Source organism: Misgurnus anguillicaudatus, chromosome 21 (assembly GCF_027580225.2).
Source record: "Misgurnus anguillicaudatus chromosome 21, ASM2758022v2, whole genome shotgun sequence".
NCBI lineage: Eukaryota > Metazoa > Chordata > Actinopteri > Cypriniformes > Cobitidae > Misgurnus > Misgurnus anguillicaudatus.
In genome coordinates this window covers 10,849,674-10,871,408 of record NC_073357.2, presented here as the reverse complement: position 1 = coordinate 10,871,408, position 21,735 = coordinate 10,849,674, and the positions used below count along the sequence as shown (strand labels likewise).

Here is a 21,735-nt window from a genome sequence, read left to right as displayed (position 1 = left end):
GATTAGAGTGGAAGTGCAAAAATGTGTTTGTGCAAAGATAGTATGTGTCTTAAATAAAACTGGAGGCTTAAAGATATCTAAAATCTGATAATCTGGTTAAATAAAGAGACAAGTGTGGAATTTACCATGTCCATCTTTTCTGTCTAAAAAGCAAGTGCTAACAAAATCAGCTATCCCGCTGAAAAGACCAGCGTTAATATTCATGTTAGTCCATGCTGATTTGTGGTGGTTTGAGTTGTTTTGGTGCTGGTTTACCCGCTATTCTTCAACAAAATGTAGCTTGTTGACTAGGCAAGTATTGTTGGTTATGCTACATTAGATGCCAGGTGAGAAAACCAATAAACATTCATCAGCTATGAGCTTACAGCTCAACAATGCATCCACTAAAAAAATAACTAAAAACCTTGGTAACACTTTACTTGAATGGGTGTTCATAATACTGACGTGACACCTTCATAATCATGACATAACACGTGTCAAGAACATGAAGGAGATTTTATGCACGTTTATTCAATTATGTCATTATTTATGTCATTCCTTCAACGTTTGATCAATTGTGCATAATGACATGTGCAACAAATGGATATAGGGTTTTAAACTCATAGACTTGCATCATTTAAAGTTCAGAAGCTCTTTTTAAAATATTTTGGGTCAACCTCTGACAGAGATTTAAAGCTGAAACTTATCAAATCCTATCAGAGGTCCAGAATGTCATTGAAACACACCAGTGGCTTTGCTGTCATCAGTATTAAACATGTTACACCTCGAAGTAAACCTCGATCTCCCACATAACAAATCACAATTTAACCCCTGTATATAAATACCCAACCAACCCCCCCCCCCCCAAGCTGTATACCTAGGGGAAACACTGTGTGTGTTCCCAGGGATTGAACCCACAACCCCATTGAAACAAAATAAATTAGCATGAGAAGCAAACATATGTATTATTTGGTAGCTATGATTTTATTGTACTTTGGTATGGGTCTTCGGGGCAGTTTTAGTCATTGCTAAAGAGATCCTATATAGGATTTATTTTAAGAGGAAAAGGCTGTTCAAAGCCTTAGGTGCTTTGGGAGAATGTGAGTCACAGTCATGAGCTCACCTTTAGATTGCACAGCAGCTCTGGAAAACATAGGAGACTTTCTTTCACCATGAACTTTGATGCATGGTATAATACAAGTTCTTGTCACACTGCATTTTATTTTAGAAAAGAGGGTGTAGGCAGTCCACAGCTCATAAATGGGCTTTTCATGAAACATCTGTGGTCATCAGAAAACTTGACATAAACGTGTGACAGGTTTGCCAAAACGTGGTTTGCTCTGCCAGAACTGGGTGAAAGTTTTGTGTTAATATTTACACTGCAAGTTAACAAAATGTGAATAAAGGTTGGCAGTTTCTTTTAGTGGCTGTATTTGTTTTTTATGACTGTTTTGGGATTTTTGTGCACAGAATTATCATCAGTGTTTATCAATGGATGTTATTGCAAAGAAATAACTTTCTCAACCTTTGAATAACTTTCCTCTAATCACTGACATCACCACATAAGGAAAAGAATTATCACCACACAAGGTTTTGATTAATGCTAACAAATAACAAAGAGCAATTTTGCTATAATTTTAAACTGTTATAGTAAACGCTTTTCTTATCCTATGCCACTTTTCTAAATACTGATTTATTTTTTATGTAACAAAATTAATAGGAAATAGCAGAACCTACAGTATAAAACTGGTCTAAAGGGTTATTTGGACCTTGAACCTCTATGTCTGGCCTAACAGACTCCCTAAAAGTAAAAGGTGCTGTAGAATGTTAAACTGTATTTACCTAGACATAAATAAATACTAAAGGGCGATTTATAGTCGTGCGTAGGTTCTACGCCGTAGCTCTGCGCAGCCTGACGCGCACCTCGCAAAATTTTTAACAGCGCATCATTTCTATGCGGACCGCAAGCGCTGTGATTGGTCCACCAGAACCCCTCCCGTCAGGTAAAAAAAAAACTGTGTCATAGGTATTTCCATTTGCTACGGTGAAAACAAAGAATCGCCAAGTTGAGGAGTGATTTAACTCAAACTGCAACAAAAGTCACTGTTTATTTACTTCCATCATTGCTGGTTTTCTCAAATTATACACAAGTTGCTGTTTCTTCTTCGTTTGTGGCTTAACTTGCAAAGCTTCTTCTTCTTTGGCGTTCGCGCTGCAACTGTGGTTACACGCGTGGTTACTGCCTACCAGCGGCCTGCGCGGATGTTTGCACGTCGACGTGGACGACAATGCAAAAGTATAAATGAAAACCGACGCGGAACCTACGCCGTCGCGGCTACTCCGTAGGACCTACGCACGACTATAATGAGCCCTTAACAGTTCTGTACATGCTAATGATATATTGTGAGCCTTAAACAGGATTGTTTTTTCCTTATGTAAACCGTGTGCATGCAAAAGACCGCTGGAAACAGGTAAATCTCAATATTACACAAATTATGACCCTTACAGCCAAGATGTACACCCCCAACATTAAGTACAATGTTGTAACAATGCCTAAAACAAAGCTGTGACTGTTGAGTTGGTGTTATATGCTAGATAATTCTATATGCTGGTGTTTAGGCTAAAATTCTACTATTGATGTAACAGCTACGTTTTGCAGGTCCATACTATAATAAAAAACACAAACTTACCACTCAGAAATGTCCATTAACAGTTTCCAAACAATTGATTGTTCATTAAATTCCTTATCTTCGTCTGATACATGCTCAAACGTAAGGTTTTTCTGCACACACACAGCGCTACTGAAATGAAATGTTATAAGAAACAGCCAAACAGAGCAAAGTAGAGCTCAACATTATTAGTCATGACCCTTTCAAATAAGGTAATAATAGACAATTTCAAAGGCAAATCCTAGAGTTGTGAATGGACATGTAAAACCATCTCTTGGATAATTTTTGCACTTAATAGAGCCACATACCTCTATGTATCAATTTAACATATTTCAATTCAGTCTTTGGCACGTTTAATGAGTCCTGCTTTAAAGCTTTTTCCATGATACATACTACAAACACACATTAAGGTGTAAATGTATTCTGGCAAGACCCTTTAATGATGCTTTATACCTTTTATAAAATGAAGAATGTTATTTTTATGCTGCTTTTACACCAGCCGTGGTAGAGGCGTCAAGCGAGAGTGATTTCAATTTGAAGATGGGTTGACGTGCATATATGGAGGTCTCGCGGCGCGGTAAATGCGATTCCACCTCATTCGCACGTCTACCCTGCTGAAAAAACAGCATACCAGCAAGACCAGCATATGTTGTGTTTTGGTGCTGATTTGCTAGTGATCACCAGTTTATGTTCTGAACTACATGGCATTATGAAAGTGAATTAGAATGTAAATGACAGGCCATGTTGACCTGAAGCAGGAATGAAATTGACAAGCCATCATTTTATTTTGATCAGACATTTAATCTGACAAAAAGAAAAGTTTTTGTTTGACAACTGAGCTTTAATTATATAATGTGAAACAATATGATGGTATGTGTGTTGGTGCCTATATAAAATGAACATTTTGACCACAGAGCTCCCTTCTAAATTTCCGCTATACCCATGCACCCATGGTGTTTCCTGTGTGAGTTTCAGAAAACCACAGGTTAGTCACGTGACCAAACTTCCACCTTCAGAATTGCTTTCTGCTCTACCGTTGTTGCGTGCAATAGGAGGAAGTGAACAGATATATGTGGAAGTTACTGTGGGGTTAAATTATGTTGTTAAAAATATAACGAAAGGATAAAGTAGTACCGAAAATTAACTGGCAAAGATGGAAACACACAGAGGAAGTCCTTTCTTCTCCGGTAAGCAAACATCATTCTAAATCTTAAAGCAGATGGATGATAGCAAACTGTGCTTGACCAAGCACTCCTTGCAGTGACAACTTAAAAATGTATGTATTTAAATGCATTGGTTAACAAAAGTGGCAATAGTGTATAATATGGCTTTTCTCAGAACAAATGTCACTTTTCACATTTCGAGTCTTTGCCAACCGATGCAGAAGGGTTTATGTAAAAGATAATCAGTCAATAATACAAAAATAACCAACTGCCTATATCACCATGCTTATTACATTGCTAACTGACAATAAATTAATGCATGGAGATAAAATATTGATCAGATATAGGAGTGAATATGATTGGATATGAAAGTTAAATATGAGAACAGCTGGTGTATGATACACAATGTTCATATTCATACTATTTGACAACTGAATTCACAATCACAAAACAGGAAACAACCCAGCAAGAAATTTTGCGTTTGAAAGACATCTAATAGCCATCCAAACACAGTCCAGATGTCTGTCAGTGAAAATTTAAGACGTTTAACCATAAGGCAGAAATTAATTAAATGTTCATATTCATACTATTTGACAACTGAATTCATATTCACAAAACAGGGAATAACTCAGCAAGCAATTTTGCGTTTGAAAGTCCAGATGTCTGTCAGTCAAAATTTAAGACATTTAACCATAAGGCAGAAATTAATTAAATAAATAAATTAAACCTTGTAATTACTGTAGTCATTGCTTACATGATGGAATATCATACAGTATCTCAAAGCCAGACTATCTTGAGTCTATAGTTAACCCAGATGATGAAATAACAGCTTTTGCTTGCTGAGAAGGAAGTCGGATGGGACTGTATTTGTATTATTATAATTTTAAATCAAACAGCATTTGTAGTTTAGACTTTTTTACACAATTCAGTTACATTTACACATTTGTAAGTGTGGCATTCGTTTCCAAATATTTTTGAGGGTCACTGTACCAGACTTTTCTATAAAAACAACACTCTCAATAGAGAGTATATGTGACTCCGCCTGTAAAAAGCCTTTCAAAGTAAAACATTTTTATTATTTACAGTTTTCTGAATAAAATCATCCTACATATTGTAAAAAACCTGTAAAAATCTAACCTTAATGCTCCAAATCTCATAGTTAGATTAAAATTTTGCCTGAATTTCCCAGACAAGATCACATACAGTATTTTGATGTATGTTTGGGGATGATAAAACGATAAAAACAACTCTGTGCATAGGACACAATTTAGAAATTTAAAATAGACATCATACATTAAAACAATTAATATGTTTCTGTCACAGATGGAAGACATCAGATGGTTAGAGCCACTGGGCAAAGTCTTAGTCCCCAGCCTGTATCTCTTCCTGAACTACGATTGGTTTTACTAGGCCGCAAAGGTGCTGGAAAGAGCTCTGCAGGCAATACTATTTTAGGCCTGCCAGGAGGGTTTGAGACAGGAAAACCAACTGAGGAGTGTGTAAAGAGACGTGCCGAAGTAGCTGGAAAACGCGTTACAGTTGTGGACACGCCTGGCTGGGAATGGTATTATCCAGTGAACGGCACTCCTGGATGGGTAAGAAGAGAAACAATGCGAAGCATATCTTTGTGTCCACCTGGACCTCACGCTATCCTTTTAGTGGTCCGATCTTGTACTTCAGTGACAGCAGACTATCATAAACAGATTGAAGAGTACCTGGAACTTTTGGGCAAGACAGTGTGGGATCACACATTTGTGTTGTTCACATGAGGGGACGAACTGGGCTCAGTTCCCATTGAGGAGAGAATTAAAAATGGAGGCAAGGCCTTCCAAAGTCTTCTGCAAAGGTGTGGAAACAGATTCCATGTTCTGGAAAATAAAAGGCGTATTGATGATGGAACTCAGTTGAAGGAACTAATGAGGAAGATGGACAAACTAGTTGAAGAGAGAGGTGGGAGACATTTTGAGATAGACCTTCTTCATCTGGAACTGGAGGGTGATAGCAAAAGGAGGGCACGAGAGAGAAGGAAGAAACAGAGGCTGATGGAGGCGCAGACTCAGAGAGGAACCATCAGATCAGTGTTGACAAGTAAGTTGATTTCAAACTTTTTTATTGTCCTGTACTTCATAGCTTTAAGCACCTTCTCAGGTTTTATTATGGGGTATTTTCAGTAATTTTGGTTTTAATATGTAAAAACACTCAATGCACCCTAAAAAAGTTGGGACAAAGCACAGATATTTTTGTTGACTCATTTGCATATTTATTTTTTGTCCTAATCATTGTTGCATATCTTTGTCCAATGACTGTTTGAAATCGGACACAACATGCAAATGTTGAATGTCTTCTGTAATGATGCTTAGCCATTCAAAAAAAAACATTTTTTACATTTTTTTTTGTGTTTAGTAGTGTTCAGATCATTGTTTTACTATAGGATGAAGCCAGTAATTTTTTCAGCACTTGCTGTTTTTCTTTCTTTTTGATTGGCGTGTGTTATAAGTCAGGCCTTATTCTGCAAAAATATGTAGCCCAGCCATCACTGGGAATGTACTATTTATAAAAATTTCAGCTTTGTTCCGAAAGAGTTTATATTTGCTCCTAAAGTTCATATTAGCATGGGCATAGATCACGTAGGGGCATGTCCTCCGCACTTTTCAAATGGCCTTCCATGTTTTTTTGTTTGTTACTTAGATTTGAGTGAAGTAGCATTTACCCAATCACAACTGAGCAAAGCATCTTTTATGCACACGTGTCTGTTTGAGCTTCAAATACTTCTAGGCATTTTGCAGCTTAATTAGATTAACAAAAATATAAAATTTTACCAACCGCTGGTTTGCTTAGAAGACGTTTATGTTTGGGTAGTTTTCCAGCTCAACAAAACAGCATGTGGTAAGCCATCTTTTTACTATCACTCTGACACTTGTGAGTTTAATATTCATCCACTAGGTGTCTTTATGCAGGGGTCAGTAGTGGCACTCTGGGCTTTTGAAGTTAAGGGCCAATATAATTTTTCTGTCTTAACCCTTCCCCTTTGTCTTCGTCTTCCCCTTGCCCCTTGAAACCGAGTGAAGGGGAAGGGTTAAGACAGATCGTTCCTCTAAAAAATGAGACACCACTCGATTACCGTTTGCATCACCTTCCCTTTTTTAACCTTCGCTAACTGGCTGCTATATCAACAGACAAGCGTTGACATAAACAAAGAAGATGCTGTCGTCTCAGGTTGTGGTATTGATTGCCTGAGCTGAGCTCAACAAATAGCGCATAACTTAGCTGCTAGCTAGCGGCTTAACTAGCGATTCAAAACAAAAATATTACAATTATAACTGCTTGAACATTTTATTAAAAGTATCATAAAACATGAGTGTCATAATATAATATCAATTAAACTGCTGAAAATAACGTTACTTTCATTTGTGCGACTCCTTCACAGTTTGACGTTTAGCCATAAAACATCTTGATGCCTAGCCTGGTTAGCCAGACCTACATCAAGATGTAAGGTCTGGCAACTCTTCACACAAACGGCTCAATGCAAGGGGCAGGATATAAGGTTGTCCCTCAAAATGCCTCTGTACGCACTAGGATAGCGCTATGACCAATCAGAGCAACGAAGAAGGTGACGTATGAGTCCCCTGCGTTTCCCCACCAGTGGAGCTAATTGGTATATTAAACTTTTACCGTAACCAGTCGGCAAAACTCCAAACACATCTTTCTTGCTTAAAAAGGACTTCAGTAGGGTTATTTGCTCTTCTCTCAAAGAAAAACATAAGTCTAAGTCCTCCAGAGTCGCGGCCAAAGCCGCTTCAAAAGAAAGCTGTTCGCCAACAGCAGCAGCCATTCTTTGTTTCAAGTAGGAGCTGTCGCAGGCAGCTCTGTCGTCATCATGTTAAGCCCGCCCCACAGACGCTACACACGATGTGATTGGCCTGACCAAATTTTGGTTTTTGGAGCTGTTAAGTGTATTGTGAGTGCCTAGACTAAACCCTGGCAGCAAATATATTTTGCGGCCGCTAGGGTGCGTCTAGATTTCTAGGCTACTTGATGCCGGCTCTCCTGAGAAATTCCTACGTTAATGTTTACCCCTCTCTTTCAAGTGTGGTCCTTATCACACTTTGTTTCAAGAGCTATGTATCCAAACGCCTTGGCCCTAGCCCTTGATCAAAATGAGAATTGAGACGCCACTTGCCTCACATGAACGCGCAAAACCGAGGGGTAGGGGTAAGACAGAGAAATGAGACGCACCCTAAATTTGACTATTCTTTTTGTTTGTTCATTTTGGGTGGCAGCAATTAACAGCGAACAAATTTGACCCCGTGGGTTCTTAAAGGGCACCTATTTCATTGCTAAAAAACAATCATGTTTTGTGTATTTGGTATAATACAATGTGTTTGTGTGGTTTATGGTTAAAAAACACATTATTTTCCACATACCGTACATTTTTGTTGCTCCAGACTCCTGAAATGCACGGATTTGTACAAAACTCATTGATTTGAAAAGCACTGTGTCCCTGATTGGCCAGCTAATCTGTACATTGTGATTGGCCTGAATACCGGAAGTGTGATGCTCCTTGTTTGATTACAATGCAGTGCTAACTAGGGTTGCCACCTGTCCCGGTTTTACCGGGATTGTCCTTCTTTTTGATAACCTGTCCCGGGAAATGTATCAACTCTCCCGGGACACTGAATGTCCCGGTTTTCGAAAAGCTATGTTAATATGAAATTTAGCGCGCACACGGCAGAGAGGGAGACCTTGTGTCTGTGTTTGCCTCATTTAGCGCATGTAAGACAGAGAGCATCCTGATTGGCCTGTTTCAGGACATCAACCAATCAATTGTCAGTGTGGGCGGGCTTTTATCTCTTCTCCCGAACCAAACTAATCAGTGTATCTAGAAACAGGAGCGCCATGGCAGAGGGAGAGTGCTCCAAAAGCGAAAATATAAGACACATTTTACACCAGACTACACGAAAGTGTATCCCTGTCTTAAAAGAGTTAAAATCTTGCATGGTGTAGAGTTTGTAACAGTGACTTCAGCTTTTCCCATGGCGGGTTAAATGATTGTAAAATACATGTTGAGGTGAGTTCAACAAGTTTAATTTTATGTGCATGCTAGTTGCTATTTAGACCTGTTTAAAGTTGCAATGGAATATAAATAAAAACAGTTTACATAAATAGTATAAGCAGCTTTAATAAATTGTAAACCTGATTTACATATTTTAACATAATGTACAAATAATTGGGTAACACTTTACAATAAGGTTCATTAGTTAACACTTGAACTAATAATAAACTGCACTTATAGCATAAAGCAATTTTTTATCTTTGTTAATGTTAATAATACATTTATTTAAATCTTGTTAACATTAGTTAATGCACTGTGAACTAACATGAATAAACCATGAACAGCTGTATTTTTATTTACTAACCTTATCAAAGATTAACAAATACAGTAACAAATGTACTGCTCACGGTTAGTTCATGTTAGTTAATACATTAACTAATGTTAACAAATAAGAATTGAAAAAAAAGAGAATTGTAAAGTGTTGCCAATAATTGCATAGGCCTATAGAAATATTATGCTATGGGGGTGGGGGGGCTTGTGAGCAAACCAATTGGCCGGGTCATCGATATGTCCAGGTTTTTTATCAGACATGGGTGGCAACCCTAGTGCTAACAGGAGTTACAGGCTGAGTCTGAAGTAGGAGGAATTATGATAATGTCGGTCTTTCTACATCCCCAATCCCAGGAAGTAAACTGTTGCCTACAATCCGTGTGTTTGTTGTAGTCCTCGCGTCATTGTTTACTTTGTATGTACCTTTTGCATATCATTAACATGTAAGAAATGTAAACTTGTGAATCAGACCATAGGTCCCCTTTAATGCTTCAGACAGCAAGCAAAGATCAAGTTATCTTGTGCTTAAACAAAAAGCTATCTAAAAAAAAGTAATTATCCGTATATGTCTAAAGTTTAATGTAAGCAGTTGAGAAATTAAACACATAGTATCCTATTGGATCCTACTTCCTCTCAAAGTGAAAGTGTGCTAACATACGCTTTTTAATGTTAATCAAACAATGGCCAATAAAAAATCATTTGTCTTGACTTTTATAACTGCAAAAAGGTTTAATCTATACTTAGTTTCAACTATACAGAATAAGATTATACAGAATTTGATTATGTTTCTACAGGCCAACCTGAAAAACATAAAAAGCACTGTTTATTTGTATGCTTGTTATATTATAATTATTTGGACAATTGGTCATAATTTGTTACATTTCTTATTGGTTTTCTATTACTGACAATTTTCTTGTCTTTAAAAAATGGATATACAATCATACATGAATGAACAATATTTGAAATCACTTAAACAAACACGCCCCTACCCCAATAGAATCTGGACCTTCTTTTGATAGACCAGCCCCACACATATGTAACCAATGTCGGTTAGTAGACATGCCCCTTACTGCTGATTGGCTACAAGTGTGTTTTGGTATTCGGCCAGACTACCTTTCCCAAAGTGTTTTTTAAAAATCGTGCCCCCTGCCTTATACATACTGCCAAAATATTATGATTTTTTTAAGGATCTTAATATAAATTATATCCTAACAATGATGTCTATAGGAAACAAAATCTTTATTTATAAATAACATCTTAATATAGCTTTGCATTGTTTCTTTGTTAGATGACAGTCCTCAAGTTGAAGATCTGGATGAGAAGAATCTTTTCTCCAGGGGTTCACGGCGTTTTCCAGAGCTGAGACTGATTTTGGTGGGAGAGAGGGAGACCGGAAAAAGCTCTGCTGGGAATGCCATTCTCGGTGGGCCGAGATACTTTCAAAGTGGAGAGGCCACAGAGGAATGCTCAAGACAGCAGGCAGAGGTCTCTCATAGACTGGTCACTGTGGTGGATGTGCCCGGATGGGAGGGTGGACCAGAGGGAACAACTCCAGAGAGAGTAAAGCGCGAGATTGGATTGAGTGTGACGCTTTGTCCTCCAGGACCTCATGCCTTTCTTCTGGCATTAAGAGTGGATGCTATTGTCAAAGCTCCAGCAGTCCGGGAGCACCTTGAGCTTCTGGGAGAGACTGTTTGGAGACATACACTTCTTCTTTTCACAAGAGGTGACCAACTACGTCAGGGAGTAACTATTGAGCAGCACATCCAAGGAGGAGGCAAGGATCTTCACTGGTTGATGGAAAAATGTTCAAACAGGTTCCATGTCATCAGCAGCACATCTTGTTTGCAAGGTCAAAATCCCACAACACAGATAACTGGACTTCTTGAGAAGATTGAAAAAATGGTAGCAGGAAATCGGTGTGAGGCCTTCTTGCCACTAGTACATGAGATTCAAGAGTTAGGAAGACAAAAGAATGAGAAATTCCAGCTGAAGGTTAAAGAGCTTACAGAGAAGCTTCAACGGCAGGAGGAAGAACTGAAAAAGATGAAGGAGAGAGAAGTCAGGAGTATTCGATGGTTTTTTGAAAGACGCAAAAAAGACAAAGTACAGTCCCCTGGAAAGACAGAGAGGGAAGAGATGCCTTATAGGGGCGAAGATGACAGAAAAAGCGTAATGGGTGAACTTGAGGAGAAGATGGCATGGTTAACAGAAGACAGGGAGAGAGAGATACAAGAGCTCACCACAGAAATAAGCAGAGTCATGGCGGCTCTCAATCAAAAACATAAAGAAAAAGAGAGACTGGAAATGAGTTTAGAAGAACGAGATTTAGAGAGGGAAGAACTTAAAGAGAAGGTGGATGATCTTCAAATTAAACTGCTAGAACTAGAGCGCATGTGTGTTGTGAAAGAGCAAGAAAGAAAAGAGAAAGAGTCAGAATTTGAACGTGTTTACCAGACTGAGGTAAATGAATTAAGAAACAAACTGGTAGATGCAGAAAACAGGAACGATACGTTGAGCAGAAAAGCTGAAGAGACTCAAAAGGAAATAGATGCCTACCATAGGTATCAAGAAGAGTCCACACAAAAACAGCAAGAGATGGAGAGCAAACTGAAAGAAAAGGACAAAAAAATAGAAAGTAGTCTCATAGAAATTCGGGAGATGGCATTAAAGACAGAGAGCAGGGAAAGAGAACAATGTGAATTATGGAGGGAAATGGATAAAAATAGAGAGAAAGACATTGACAAACTAAGAGAAGTGATAAAAATGATGACAAAAGAGATGGAACAGCTACAGATGTCTTACCAAGAGCAAGTAAAAATGACACAAGCAGAGAGAGAAATGCATGGAAACGTCACAGAGAAATACAACACACTGCAAAATAAACTTGTAGGGAAAGATGAAGAAATAGCTGCTATACGGCAGGAGCAAGAGCACACAAAAAAAGAGAAAGAAGAGGAGCTGCATCGAAATGTTGCAACACAAGAAAAACTACAGAAAAAAGAAGAGGAAATAAACACAATGAAACAAAGACATCTGGAAAAAGACAAAGAAATAGAGACATTGAGACAAAACATTGATGAGAAACAAAAAGCCATAGAAAAACTGAAAGAAATTGTCCAGGATAATAATGAAGAATGTTCATCTAAACTCAAACAATTACATGAAGAATTTAAGATTAAAGAAGCCGAAATACACAAATTAATTCAAAGTCAAATGGAAAAGGACAGAGAAATTGATACACTTAGGCAAAATATGTTCGACAAACAGAGTGACATAGACAACTTGAAAGACATCATTCAGAAAAATATTGAAGAAAGTGCAAGTCAACTAAAGCATTTAGAGGAACAGTTGATAACAAAAGAACAGGAAATTACCAAATTAGGACAAACAGACCTGGAGAAGAAGAAGGAGATTGACATAATGAGACAAAACATAAATGAAAAACAAAGAGACATAGAAACAGTAAAAGACATTCTCAGGGCAAATACAGAAGAATGTGCAGCTAAACTAAAACATCTACAGGATGAAATTCAAGTAAAAGATGATGAAATAGACAAATTAAGACACAGAGATCTGGAGAAGGGCAGAGAGATGAACACACTGCATGAAAATATTCAAGAAAAACAGAAAGCTATTGAAAAGTTAAAAGTGAATGCAGAAGAGTATGCTGCTAAATTACAACATTTAGAGGAAGAGTCGGAAGTAAAGATTGAGGCCTACAAAAGAAAGAACAAATTGATGGAAGAGGAACTGGAAAGAATCAAGAATCAGATTGAGGAAAATGGCAGACTGGCAATTGAGAATACAGAGAACATAATCAACCAGTTAAAACAACAACACACAGACACTGAAAGAAACATGGAGGAGCTAAAACAGCAGAACAAAGAAGACCAAGAAAGAAACAACATTCTACAAAACACCATCACAGAACTGGAGAAAAAATGTCAAGAGCTGACGTCTAAGTGTGAAAGCTATGAGAACGCTTTACAAGCTCAGAGAGAGGCAGAGAATAGAAGAGAAGATGAGATCAAAGAGATGATTAGCCAGTATGAGACACAGAAGACCAAAGATGACCTGTCTCTCCAACAAATGAAAGGGCTAGAACAAGAAATGGATGAGTTAAAACAGGTGCTGGAAGAACTTTATAAGAAGGAAAAACAGAAAGAGAAGGAAATAAATGAGATGAAAGTATATTATGAGAATAAATCAATGGAACAAAAAGAACAAGACATTCAAGCACTGGGGAGAGAAGAGGAACTTCACAGAAGAGAGCAGGAGGTCAAAAAAAGAGAAGACAACTTGGAGGACCGTTTGAAGGAACTAGAACAAAACAAACAAGACCTGGTAAAAAGAAAGGATGCAATTAATAGGAAAGAAAATGAGCTTATGGACGAAAAGCAGGATTTGGACAAAAGAACGTACATAATTAGGGACAAGGAGGAAAAACTGGAAAATGAGTGTCTGAGCTATAAACATATGGCAGCAGATCTGGAAGATATTAAAAAGGAGGTTGAGAAAAGACACTATGAGCTTACAGACAGGGAGGAAAAGTTAGAAGTAAAAGAGCAACAGATAAAATGTGAAAAAGCAGAGCTAGAAACAGCCTGGAAAAAACTAGAGACCAATCAAAAGGAAATGAAAGATCAGACTGAAAAACACGAGAAACATTTGGAAAACCTGAGGCAACAGCTGGAAATGAGAGAACATGAACTTTCGGAAACCGAGAGGATTTTTGTAAAAGAACAACACAGGCTTAAAGAAGAAGAAAAATCTTTGGAGTTGCTCAAAGTAAATTTGGAAATGAAAGAAAATGAACTTAAAAAACAAGAGCGTCAGCTAATCGATGCAAACCAGCTGTGGGAAGTAAAGATCCAGGAGTTCTCAAACAGCTCACAGGAAGTTGAAAACAACAAACATGACATTGAGAAATTGCAAGCTGAGCTGAGTAATAAGGAACATGAGCTGCTGCAAAAAATAAATGGATTGCAAAAAAAAGAGCAAGAGCTTGTTCAAAGAGAGCAGGACGTTGCACTAAAACACAAAATGCTTACAGCGCAAAATCAAGATGTGGAACAGCGAGAGAAGTTACTTAAGAGCATTAAGGAGGAATTAGCAAGTAGGGAGCAAGAGCTGATAAAAGGTGAAGAAGCACTTTGCCAAAGAGAGCACAAACTGAAAACCAAAGAAATCCATTTGGACAAAAGACAGGAAGTTATGCAAAACAAGGAAGAACAGCTGCAAAGCGAGAGACAACTGAATAAAAACATGCTACAGAGTCTTAAGGAACAGCAGGATAGTTTGAAAGACAAACAACACTGTTTAGATATCAAAGAAATAAAATTGTGCCACCTGAAAACTGAGCTCACTATCAGACATGATGACATAACTGAAAAAGAGCAATTCCTGCAGAACCGAGAACTAGATCTAAAGGAAAAAGCAAGTGATTTTGAAAGAAAAACACAAACGCTAGAAGTCCTAAAAAAAACACTAGAACGAAAAGAAAAAGAAGTAGAGGAAAGTAAAAACCAACTGGAGCTCAAAACTAGGGACTTAAGTAATGAGGCAGACCATCTGAAAAAGCAGCGAGAGGAACTTGAAAAGTGGGAGAAATATTTATATAACACAGAGCTCAAACTGATGCACAAAAAGCCTTTCTCTGGGTATCAAAGATGGACAAACTGCACTGAATTGAATGTGAAACAGGAAAAAGAAGATCATATTTATAGATTACACCAGGATGTTGATGGAGATGCAAAAGACACAAGTAGTGAAGCCATTAGAAGACAAGGAGAGGGTGAACAGCAAATCCACTTGGAAAATGCTAACAACATATTGGTAAAGAGCTGGAATGGCAATGGAACACTGAAGGACAAGCAAAAAAATAAAAAGAAAGAGCTTAGTGACTGTTCTGGTGAAGACGACTTTGAATCTTCAAGCACCAGTTATCAACTAACCAAAGGCATTGACTGTCCTGTGTCTGAGCTAAGACTAATGCTTTTAGGAGACACATGGTCTTCACATCACACAGCGATACACATCTTACTTGGGCCTGAAACAGATGGAGGTGATTCTTGGAGAGGAGAGATATCCGGCAGGAAACTTACTATGGTGGCTCCTCAAGGACTGAAATGGCGATCTGGAAATGATCGTCAAGGCACGTTTGAAAAACATATCTTTGAAAGTGTGCCCCTGTGTCAGCCAGGACCACATGCCTTCATCTTGTTAATACCCGCTTATGTATCCTTTACTGGTCAGTACAGGCGTGCACTGGAACATACCATGTCAGTTTTAGGAGAGGGGGCATGGGGACATACTATTGTTCTGTTTACTTGGGGCGAGACATTAGGTGAAAGTTGCCAGCAGCATGTAAAGAGAAATGGGGACTTGGAGTGGCTGGTAAGAAAGTGTGATAACAGATGCTACCTGCTTGATAACAGACACCAGGAATCTCACATTGTAAAGTTGCTGGAGAAAGTTGGGGAGATGTTGGCAGGAAAAAATGGACAATACTACAAAATGGACTAAAAGAGTTTGAAAAATTAAATCTGAGCCGATCTGTCTGTGAATATTTAATTTCTGATATGGTCTTTGCAATATGCTAGGGAAGCTCAGACCTATGATATTTTTAAAGCTTAAAAATGCTTTTTAAAAGTAGCATGTTTTGTAAATGTTTTATTTTTATTTTTGTATTACCTCTTTGTGTACACTCTAATGTGGCATTCACACCAGACGCAAAAGAGGCGGCAAGCGCGAGTGATTTACATGTTAAGTCAATGCAAAGACACGAATAGGCAATCTGCGGCGTTGTGCAAATGGTGTGGAATGCGTTCAACTTGCGCGGTTTCACGTGACAATGCTCAATTCGCGTGGAACATGAAATCTGACCTTGGGTGGATATTAGCGCTGCGTTATCCAATAAGGAGCTTGCTCTAGTAGTCACCTGATTACAGGGAGCGTGCGGAGTCTCAAAAGCCCATGACACGAATTTCCGTGTGAATGTCTTGAATGAGTAGAATTTCACCCAATGAAGCGAGTAAACTCAAAATGTTCAAGCGTTCAACGACGTGTGAATAGTGCGTTTTTTGCCGCCTCTATCACGACTGGTGTGAACGCACATTAAAACAATTTAGTGCTAAATAGCACTAAAAACTCGATATCGTAATGGAACCATTTTTAGTGCTATATTGCACCTATACAGCGCCCATAAAGAACCATCCGTGGGTGATATAGCATCAAATATGGTTCTACACAGGTGCTGCATAGGTGCTATAAAGCACTTAAAATGGTTCCCCTATGATTACGAGCCAGTGAACCACTTTGTGCTAATTAACACAGTTTGTTTTTAGAGTGTACAGTAGATGCTGCTTTTAGAGGCGCTTTATAAAATAAAGTTTACTATAATTATTATTGTTTGGTAGATTTTGAAAGTGGCTTTGGATTTTAGCCTTGTTTTAGTTCAAGTTGTCCAGATATTTCCTTGTGTTTTTTATTAGCATGAATAAATAAATAATACCATTAACTGGTTGATACAGAGGTGATGCACAAAGTAGATAAAAAAGTAATAGTCTGATGTCTGCTAAAGTGGGCCATTGGGTAAAAAGGGCTATTTAAGGTTACAACGAGCTGTTTAAGGTTACAACATAATTGCTCTCCCATGTTTTCCTCTGAAAATATATATAGTTGCAATCTGTTGCCACAACTGTGATTGATCTGTGAATTAAAGTGATTTCATTGATATACAGTACATCTGCTAAGGTGGGTGTGGCAGGACTTCAAAGGTCTCGAACCTTTTTGTGAGCAAGGGCTACCACAATAAATAAAACAATCTGGAGGGCTATTTTTTATATAGTCTACTTTTTTTCTTGTTGCTTTTATTTTATTTTACTTGTTGATGTGTTTTATCATTGTTTAAAATGATAACACACATAAAAAAACCAAACTAATATAAAAATAAATATGTAATAATTAATAAATATTAAAATTGAGGCTATTAATAGAATGTGCTTTGGCATGCAACCCACACACTCTGTGTGGGCAACCTGAGCACCATGTTGGAGACCACTGCAGTAGATCATATAGATAATACTCATGTTACGGGTCATAACTTTATGTGTAAATAATTTGTGTCTAGTATCTTTTATTAAATATAATGTTTAATTTACATAAAATGAACTTTATTTAATGCATAAGTAAAGAGGATTTTTTTGTGGGGGCCCATTTTACTTAGAAAGGGTACAAAAGCTGAGGCCGTACCCTTTCGAAAAGTACAACTTAAAGAGTGTACCTAAATTGTGCATTTTAGGAACTTTCATTAAAGGCACTGTCCCAGTGACAGTTTTGTATCTAATTTGTTACAGCTTATCTTGATAACAATATTTCATACTACTCGTTAATACGAAAAGAAAACAAAAATCTATACATGCAAAATCTATACATTCCAAAAGCGTTTTTATGTTAAACAAGTCGATTAATGGTGTCATGACATTCATTACAGTTACTATTTAATGAACTGTATGAATTGTGGTGTAATGCAGACACTTACCACACGGTGGTGGCCTTGTATTAGTTGCTTGTATATCAAAAAACTTAAGAGATGGTAATTGATTTTAGAGATAAAGATCAAACGGCTATACACCCTACAATATTTAATGGAGAACAGATACAATTGGTAACATATAGTAAACTTAAGTGGGACGTTTGGACTGACCAAGTAAGTTTCCAGGACAGGGATTAGACTAGTCATAGACTAAAATAAATACAAGACATGTCCAAACTGAAAACAACTTGCACTGACATATCTTAAAATACATCAGTGCTCTTTGTTTTGCTTCAAAATGCATACAAGTAATGTTTTTAGGAAGGCATCTTTGTTTAAACTACTTATATTTCCTAATTAAACTAAGGCCTAGTCCTGGTTTAAGATAATTCCAGTAGAACGTCCCATTGCAACACCAGCGCCCAGCAGCAGCCCTACGAATCCGCCATTATGGAATGAAAGCGACACGGGAGTCAACTAGAAGTGATGGCAATATCAGCTACTTTGTACATTAAAAGATCAATATAATGTTTTGGCTCCATATACATACACATATACACACATATACATCTGAATTGCTCGAAATGGATTAAGTAAAAAAAAAACACAGTTTTAGGATAACAGACAGAGCATCATGCATAAGATTATCATGTTTGTAGCGGGACATAGGGGATTAATATGTACAAAATATATGTCATACCTAGTGGAGTTGGTAACTAATAATAATAGTAAATGTGTAAAGTAGCATAAAATAGAATTACATAATAAAGCAAGAAAAAACTACCTCAAATTTGTATCTATTTAATGATTGGATTCCACAGCTGATAACAACATCATCACAACACATACATACAAGACAATACAGCATTTCGTGTAGGTGTAGCAAGTGAACAAAAGTTTTATTTAAGAAACGTACTATTGCGCTTTTGATTTGGCTGTGAGATTCGCTGAGAATGAATTGGCTGTGAGAATTTTCATTCCAAAATGGCGGCCGCGCTACTGAAGCGCCACCTGTGACTGTTGCCAAAAATGAATGAGAGTTTCCCCTCTTGTGCTTCTATACTCTTTGCTGATATTTTGGTACCGTATGGCAATGCCTCCGAGGCCCAGAAGACTATAGAGTGTATATATAAAGGAAGAGTGTTACATTTTTTTGTATGTGTGTGCTGCAAAAATACTTCCCCTACAGGGATAAATAAATTCTACTACTACTACTACTACAGAAAATGTATAAATTATTGTGTAATGCAGACACTTACCACATGGTGGTGCCCTTTTATAAGTTGTTTGCTTAGTTACTTGACAAATGTTCTTTTCATGGAGTCTTTTCTTCTGAGACAATTTAGTTATTGATCATCAAATATGAGGAGAAAGGTTCAGATCTCAGTTTAAAATTGTGATACAGTGTCATATGAATCAGATGTATCAAATGAACTGTAATATAAATCAAAGAAATAAAAAATTGTGTGTATTGATATAGACAAGATATAAAAACATTATATTATTTAAATGTAACACAGATTAAGGCTTATCCGTTGATTCTGTGTAACATAAGATTTTCCATTAGTACCACAGAGTGGCATCCTGCTGAGCTTTCACTGTGATTCTGACAGGTAAATTATCATTTTTGAAAGAGGTGGCCTGGCGGCTTCTTTTGAAAATAAAACCCTTTCCATTGTGTGAAAACAGACATGTTTATGGTCCCCACTCAGAGAAAGCGATGCTTTAATATAATGTGAGCCCCAAAATGAGTCTGATATTCCACCATTATGCAAAAAGAACACTCATATAAATTGTTGAAGTCCCTAAAGTCAAATTTAAACTGTCAGCAGGGGGTCTATTTTTAGTTCTTTTAAAATAATCCATATTTTTGTTATGACATGAAGTTTTTCCCAGACCAGAATTTAGAGAATATACATTTAATTTGGAGAGAAAAATATGCAATCAGGAAGACTGTCTCAGTCCATTAGTCCTTTCATTTGTCCATTCATTATTAGTTTAGATTTTCTGGTTATTATATGCACTATAGACTTTTAAGTTAATGATCATGCACAGCTATCCTAACATCATTTATTTGCATCCCACCAGTTCAAAGTCAAATTATTGTACAGACTATTCTTTCACTAAACATATGGGGTTTTTTTGCAATTACATGGGGCTATGTCTTTAATGATAAAGCCTATTCACAATTCTTAGTACCCTAAATTTACTATAATTACTGCACCCAAATTTGCCTATTTCTCTTTAATTCCTTCTTGGTCTGATCAGGTGATGGTGTTATGTGTAAGCTTACTTGTTCTATTCTTTTTGCCAATTCTAATAATGCTGAATGGTTTTAAATGTATTGTTGATACCCAATTTGTTTTGGTAGACCTAAAAATTAAAAAGAGATTATAAACTATTGTTGGTTCCACAGTAGGTTTAATAGTTTAATAGTAGGTTTAATAGTAAGTTTATAGTTATAATACAATAAATAATTCTACAAACTGCATTTTCTTTCACTAAAATCAATTGTAACACTTTACATAACTTGTAAAACTTAAAAAGCTGTTTTAAAAACTCTTAAAATTTCCAGCGTGCCCTCTGTGTGAATCCAAACACGTTTCATAACGAAGTCTGGGAATACTCCCGTAAAGGGGATGTAACATTGCAGTAACATTTACGGAACGTGTCCTATTTGAGCAAAATGCAAAAACAAAGCTGTAGGGGTCGTATTGTAGTAAGGATGCACACGTGTGTCATTTCAACAAGAAATTATCGTTTAGCTCTTTGACATGCGGTTTTAAATGCATATCACTACGGCCCTTATCACTATTTGTGCTGAAATGAAGATTCTTCACAAGCATAATAAAACAAGTCAAGCGCTAGTTCATGATCAAATCAAAAAATAACTAAGACGTTTCTCAAGAGCGCAATCACGGATAATAAGCTAACTGAAAACGCTGCAGACAAAATCCACAAAGTGCAAAAAAACAATACACATAAAAATGTATGTCTTTTTGTCGGTCTAACGCAATTATTGCTAAATTATGCTTATATTCCTAAAAATAAAGGTGCTAAAGTATGCCATAGAAGAACAATTTTGGCTGTGTAATACCACAAATTCTTAAAGCATTTCATCTGCTTGGTTGACATTTTTAAAGGAGACCTGGGCCTGTAGCAGAATGGTAGTTGAACAAAGTCTAGGTTACAGGATTAGTTTTGATTTTTCAAAACCAAACTGATGCAATCAGGGATAATTGGTACCATGAAGCAACTTATCAACTTTCTTTATCAACCCCGGCTTTGATCCCTAAGATATTATTACTCCTCTGGCGCGTGGACACAAAAGAGTGATGTCGGAACTGAACAAATAATCTGGATGGAATACCAACATAGAGAGAGCTAGAGCAGTGTATTTTTCAGGGGATGAGCAGGAGGTAATAATGCAGAAGTATTAGAGAATATTGTTAAAGAAAGATTGCTGATTGCGTTAATGAGACAGTTGAACAATTACTTTCCATAATGTAAAATTATGTATGATGTTTTTTATTTTATTGAAGAATTATTATATATTACATATATTGGGGAAAATAAGTATTTGACACATCTGCATTTTTTATCAGTAAGGGGATTTTTAAGTGAGCTATTGACAAAATTTCCACCAGATGTAGCCATCAAGCCAAATATTGAATTCATACAAAGAAATCAGAACATTTAAGTATACAAGTTGAGTCATAATAAATAAAGTGAAATGACACAGGGAATAAGTATTGAACACACTTTATTTTAATACTTTGTAGAAAAGCCTTTGTTGGTGATTACAGCTTCTAGACACCTCTTGTATGGAGAGACCAGCCGTCAGGTTTGAAGGTTTCTTGGGCCTCTTTTATAAACTTTGATCTTCAGTTATCCTGGCCCTTGTCCCTGTAGGATTTTGCATAACCTGTCCCAGAAACTGAGGCCTCTACCTCAATGGGCTTTAGAAGAAATATGAACAAGGTAAAACACTTTAGATAAATA

At 37.1% G+C, this 21,735-nt stretch overlaps 1 protein-coding gene across 1 annotated transcript; it reads left to right on the top strand.

Moving 5' to 3' along the window:
* Nucleotides 1-5,148: 5,148 nt before the first annotated feature.
* LOC129433116 (uncharacterized) lies at nucleotides 5,149-16,716 on the top strand. Its single transcript, XM_073858809.1, has 3 exons — nucleotides 5,149-5,539; nucleotides 5,582-5,899; nucleotides 10,483-16,716. The coding sequence occupies exons 1-3, from the start codon at nucleotides 5,149-5,151 to the stop codon at nucleotides 15,720-15,722; spliced, it is 5,949 nt and encodes a 1,982-aa protein (XP_073714910.1). The 3' UTR covers nucleotides 15,723-16,716.
* Nucleotides 16,717-21,735: the final 5,019 nt, after the last annotated feature.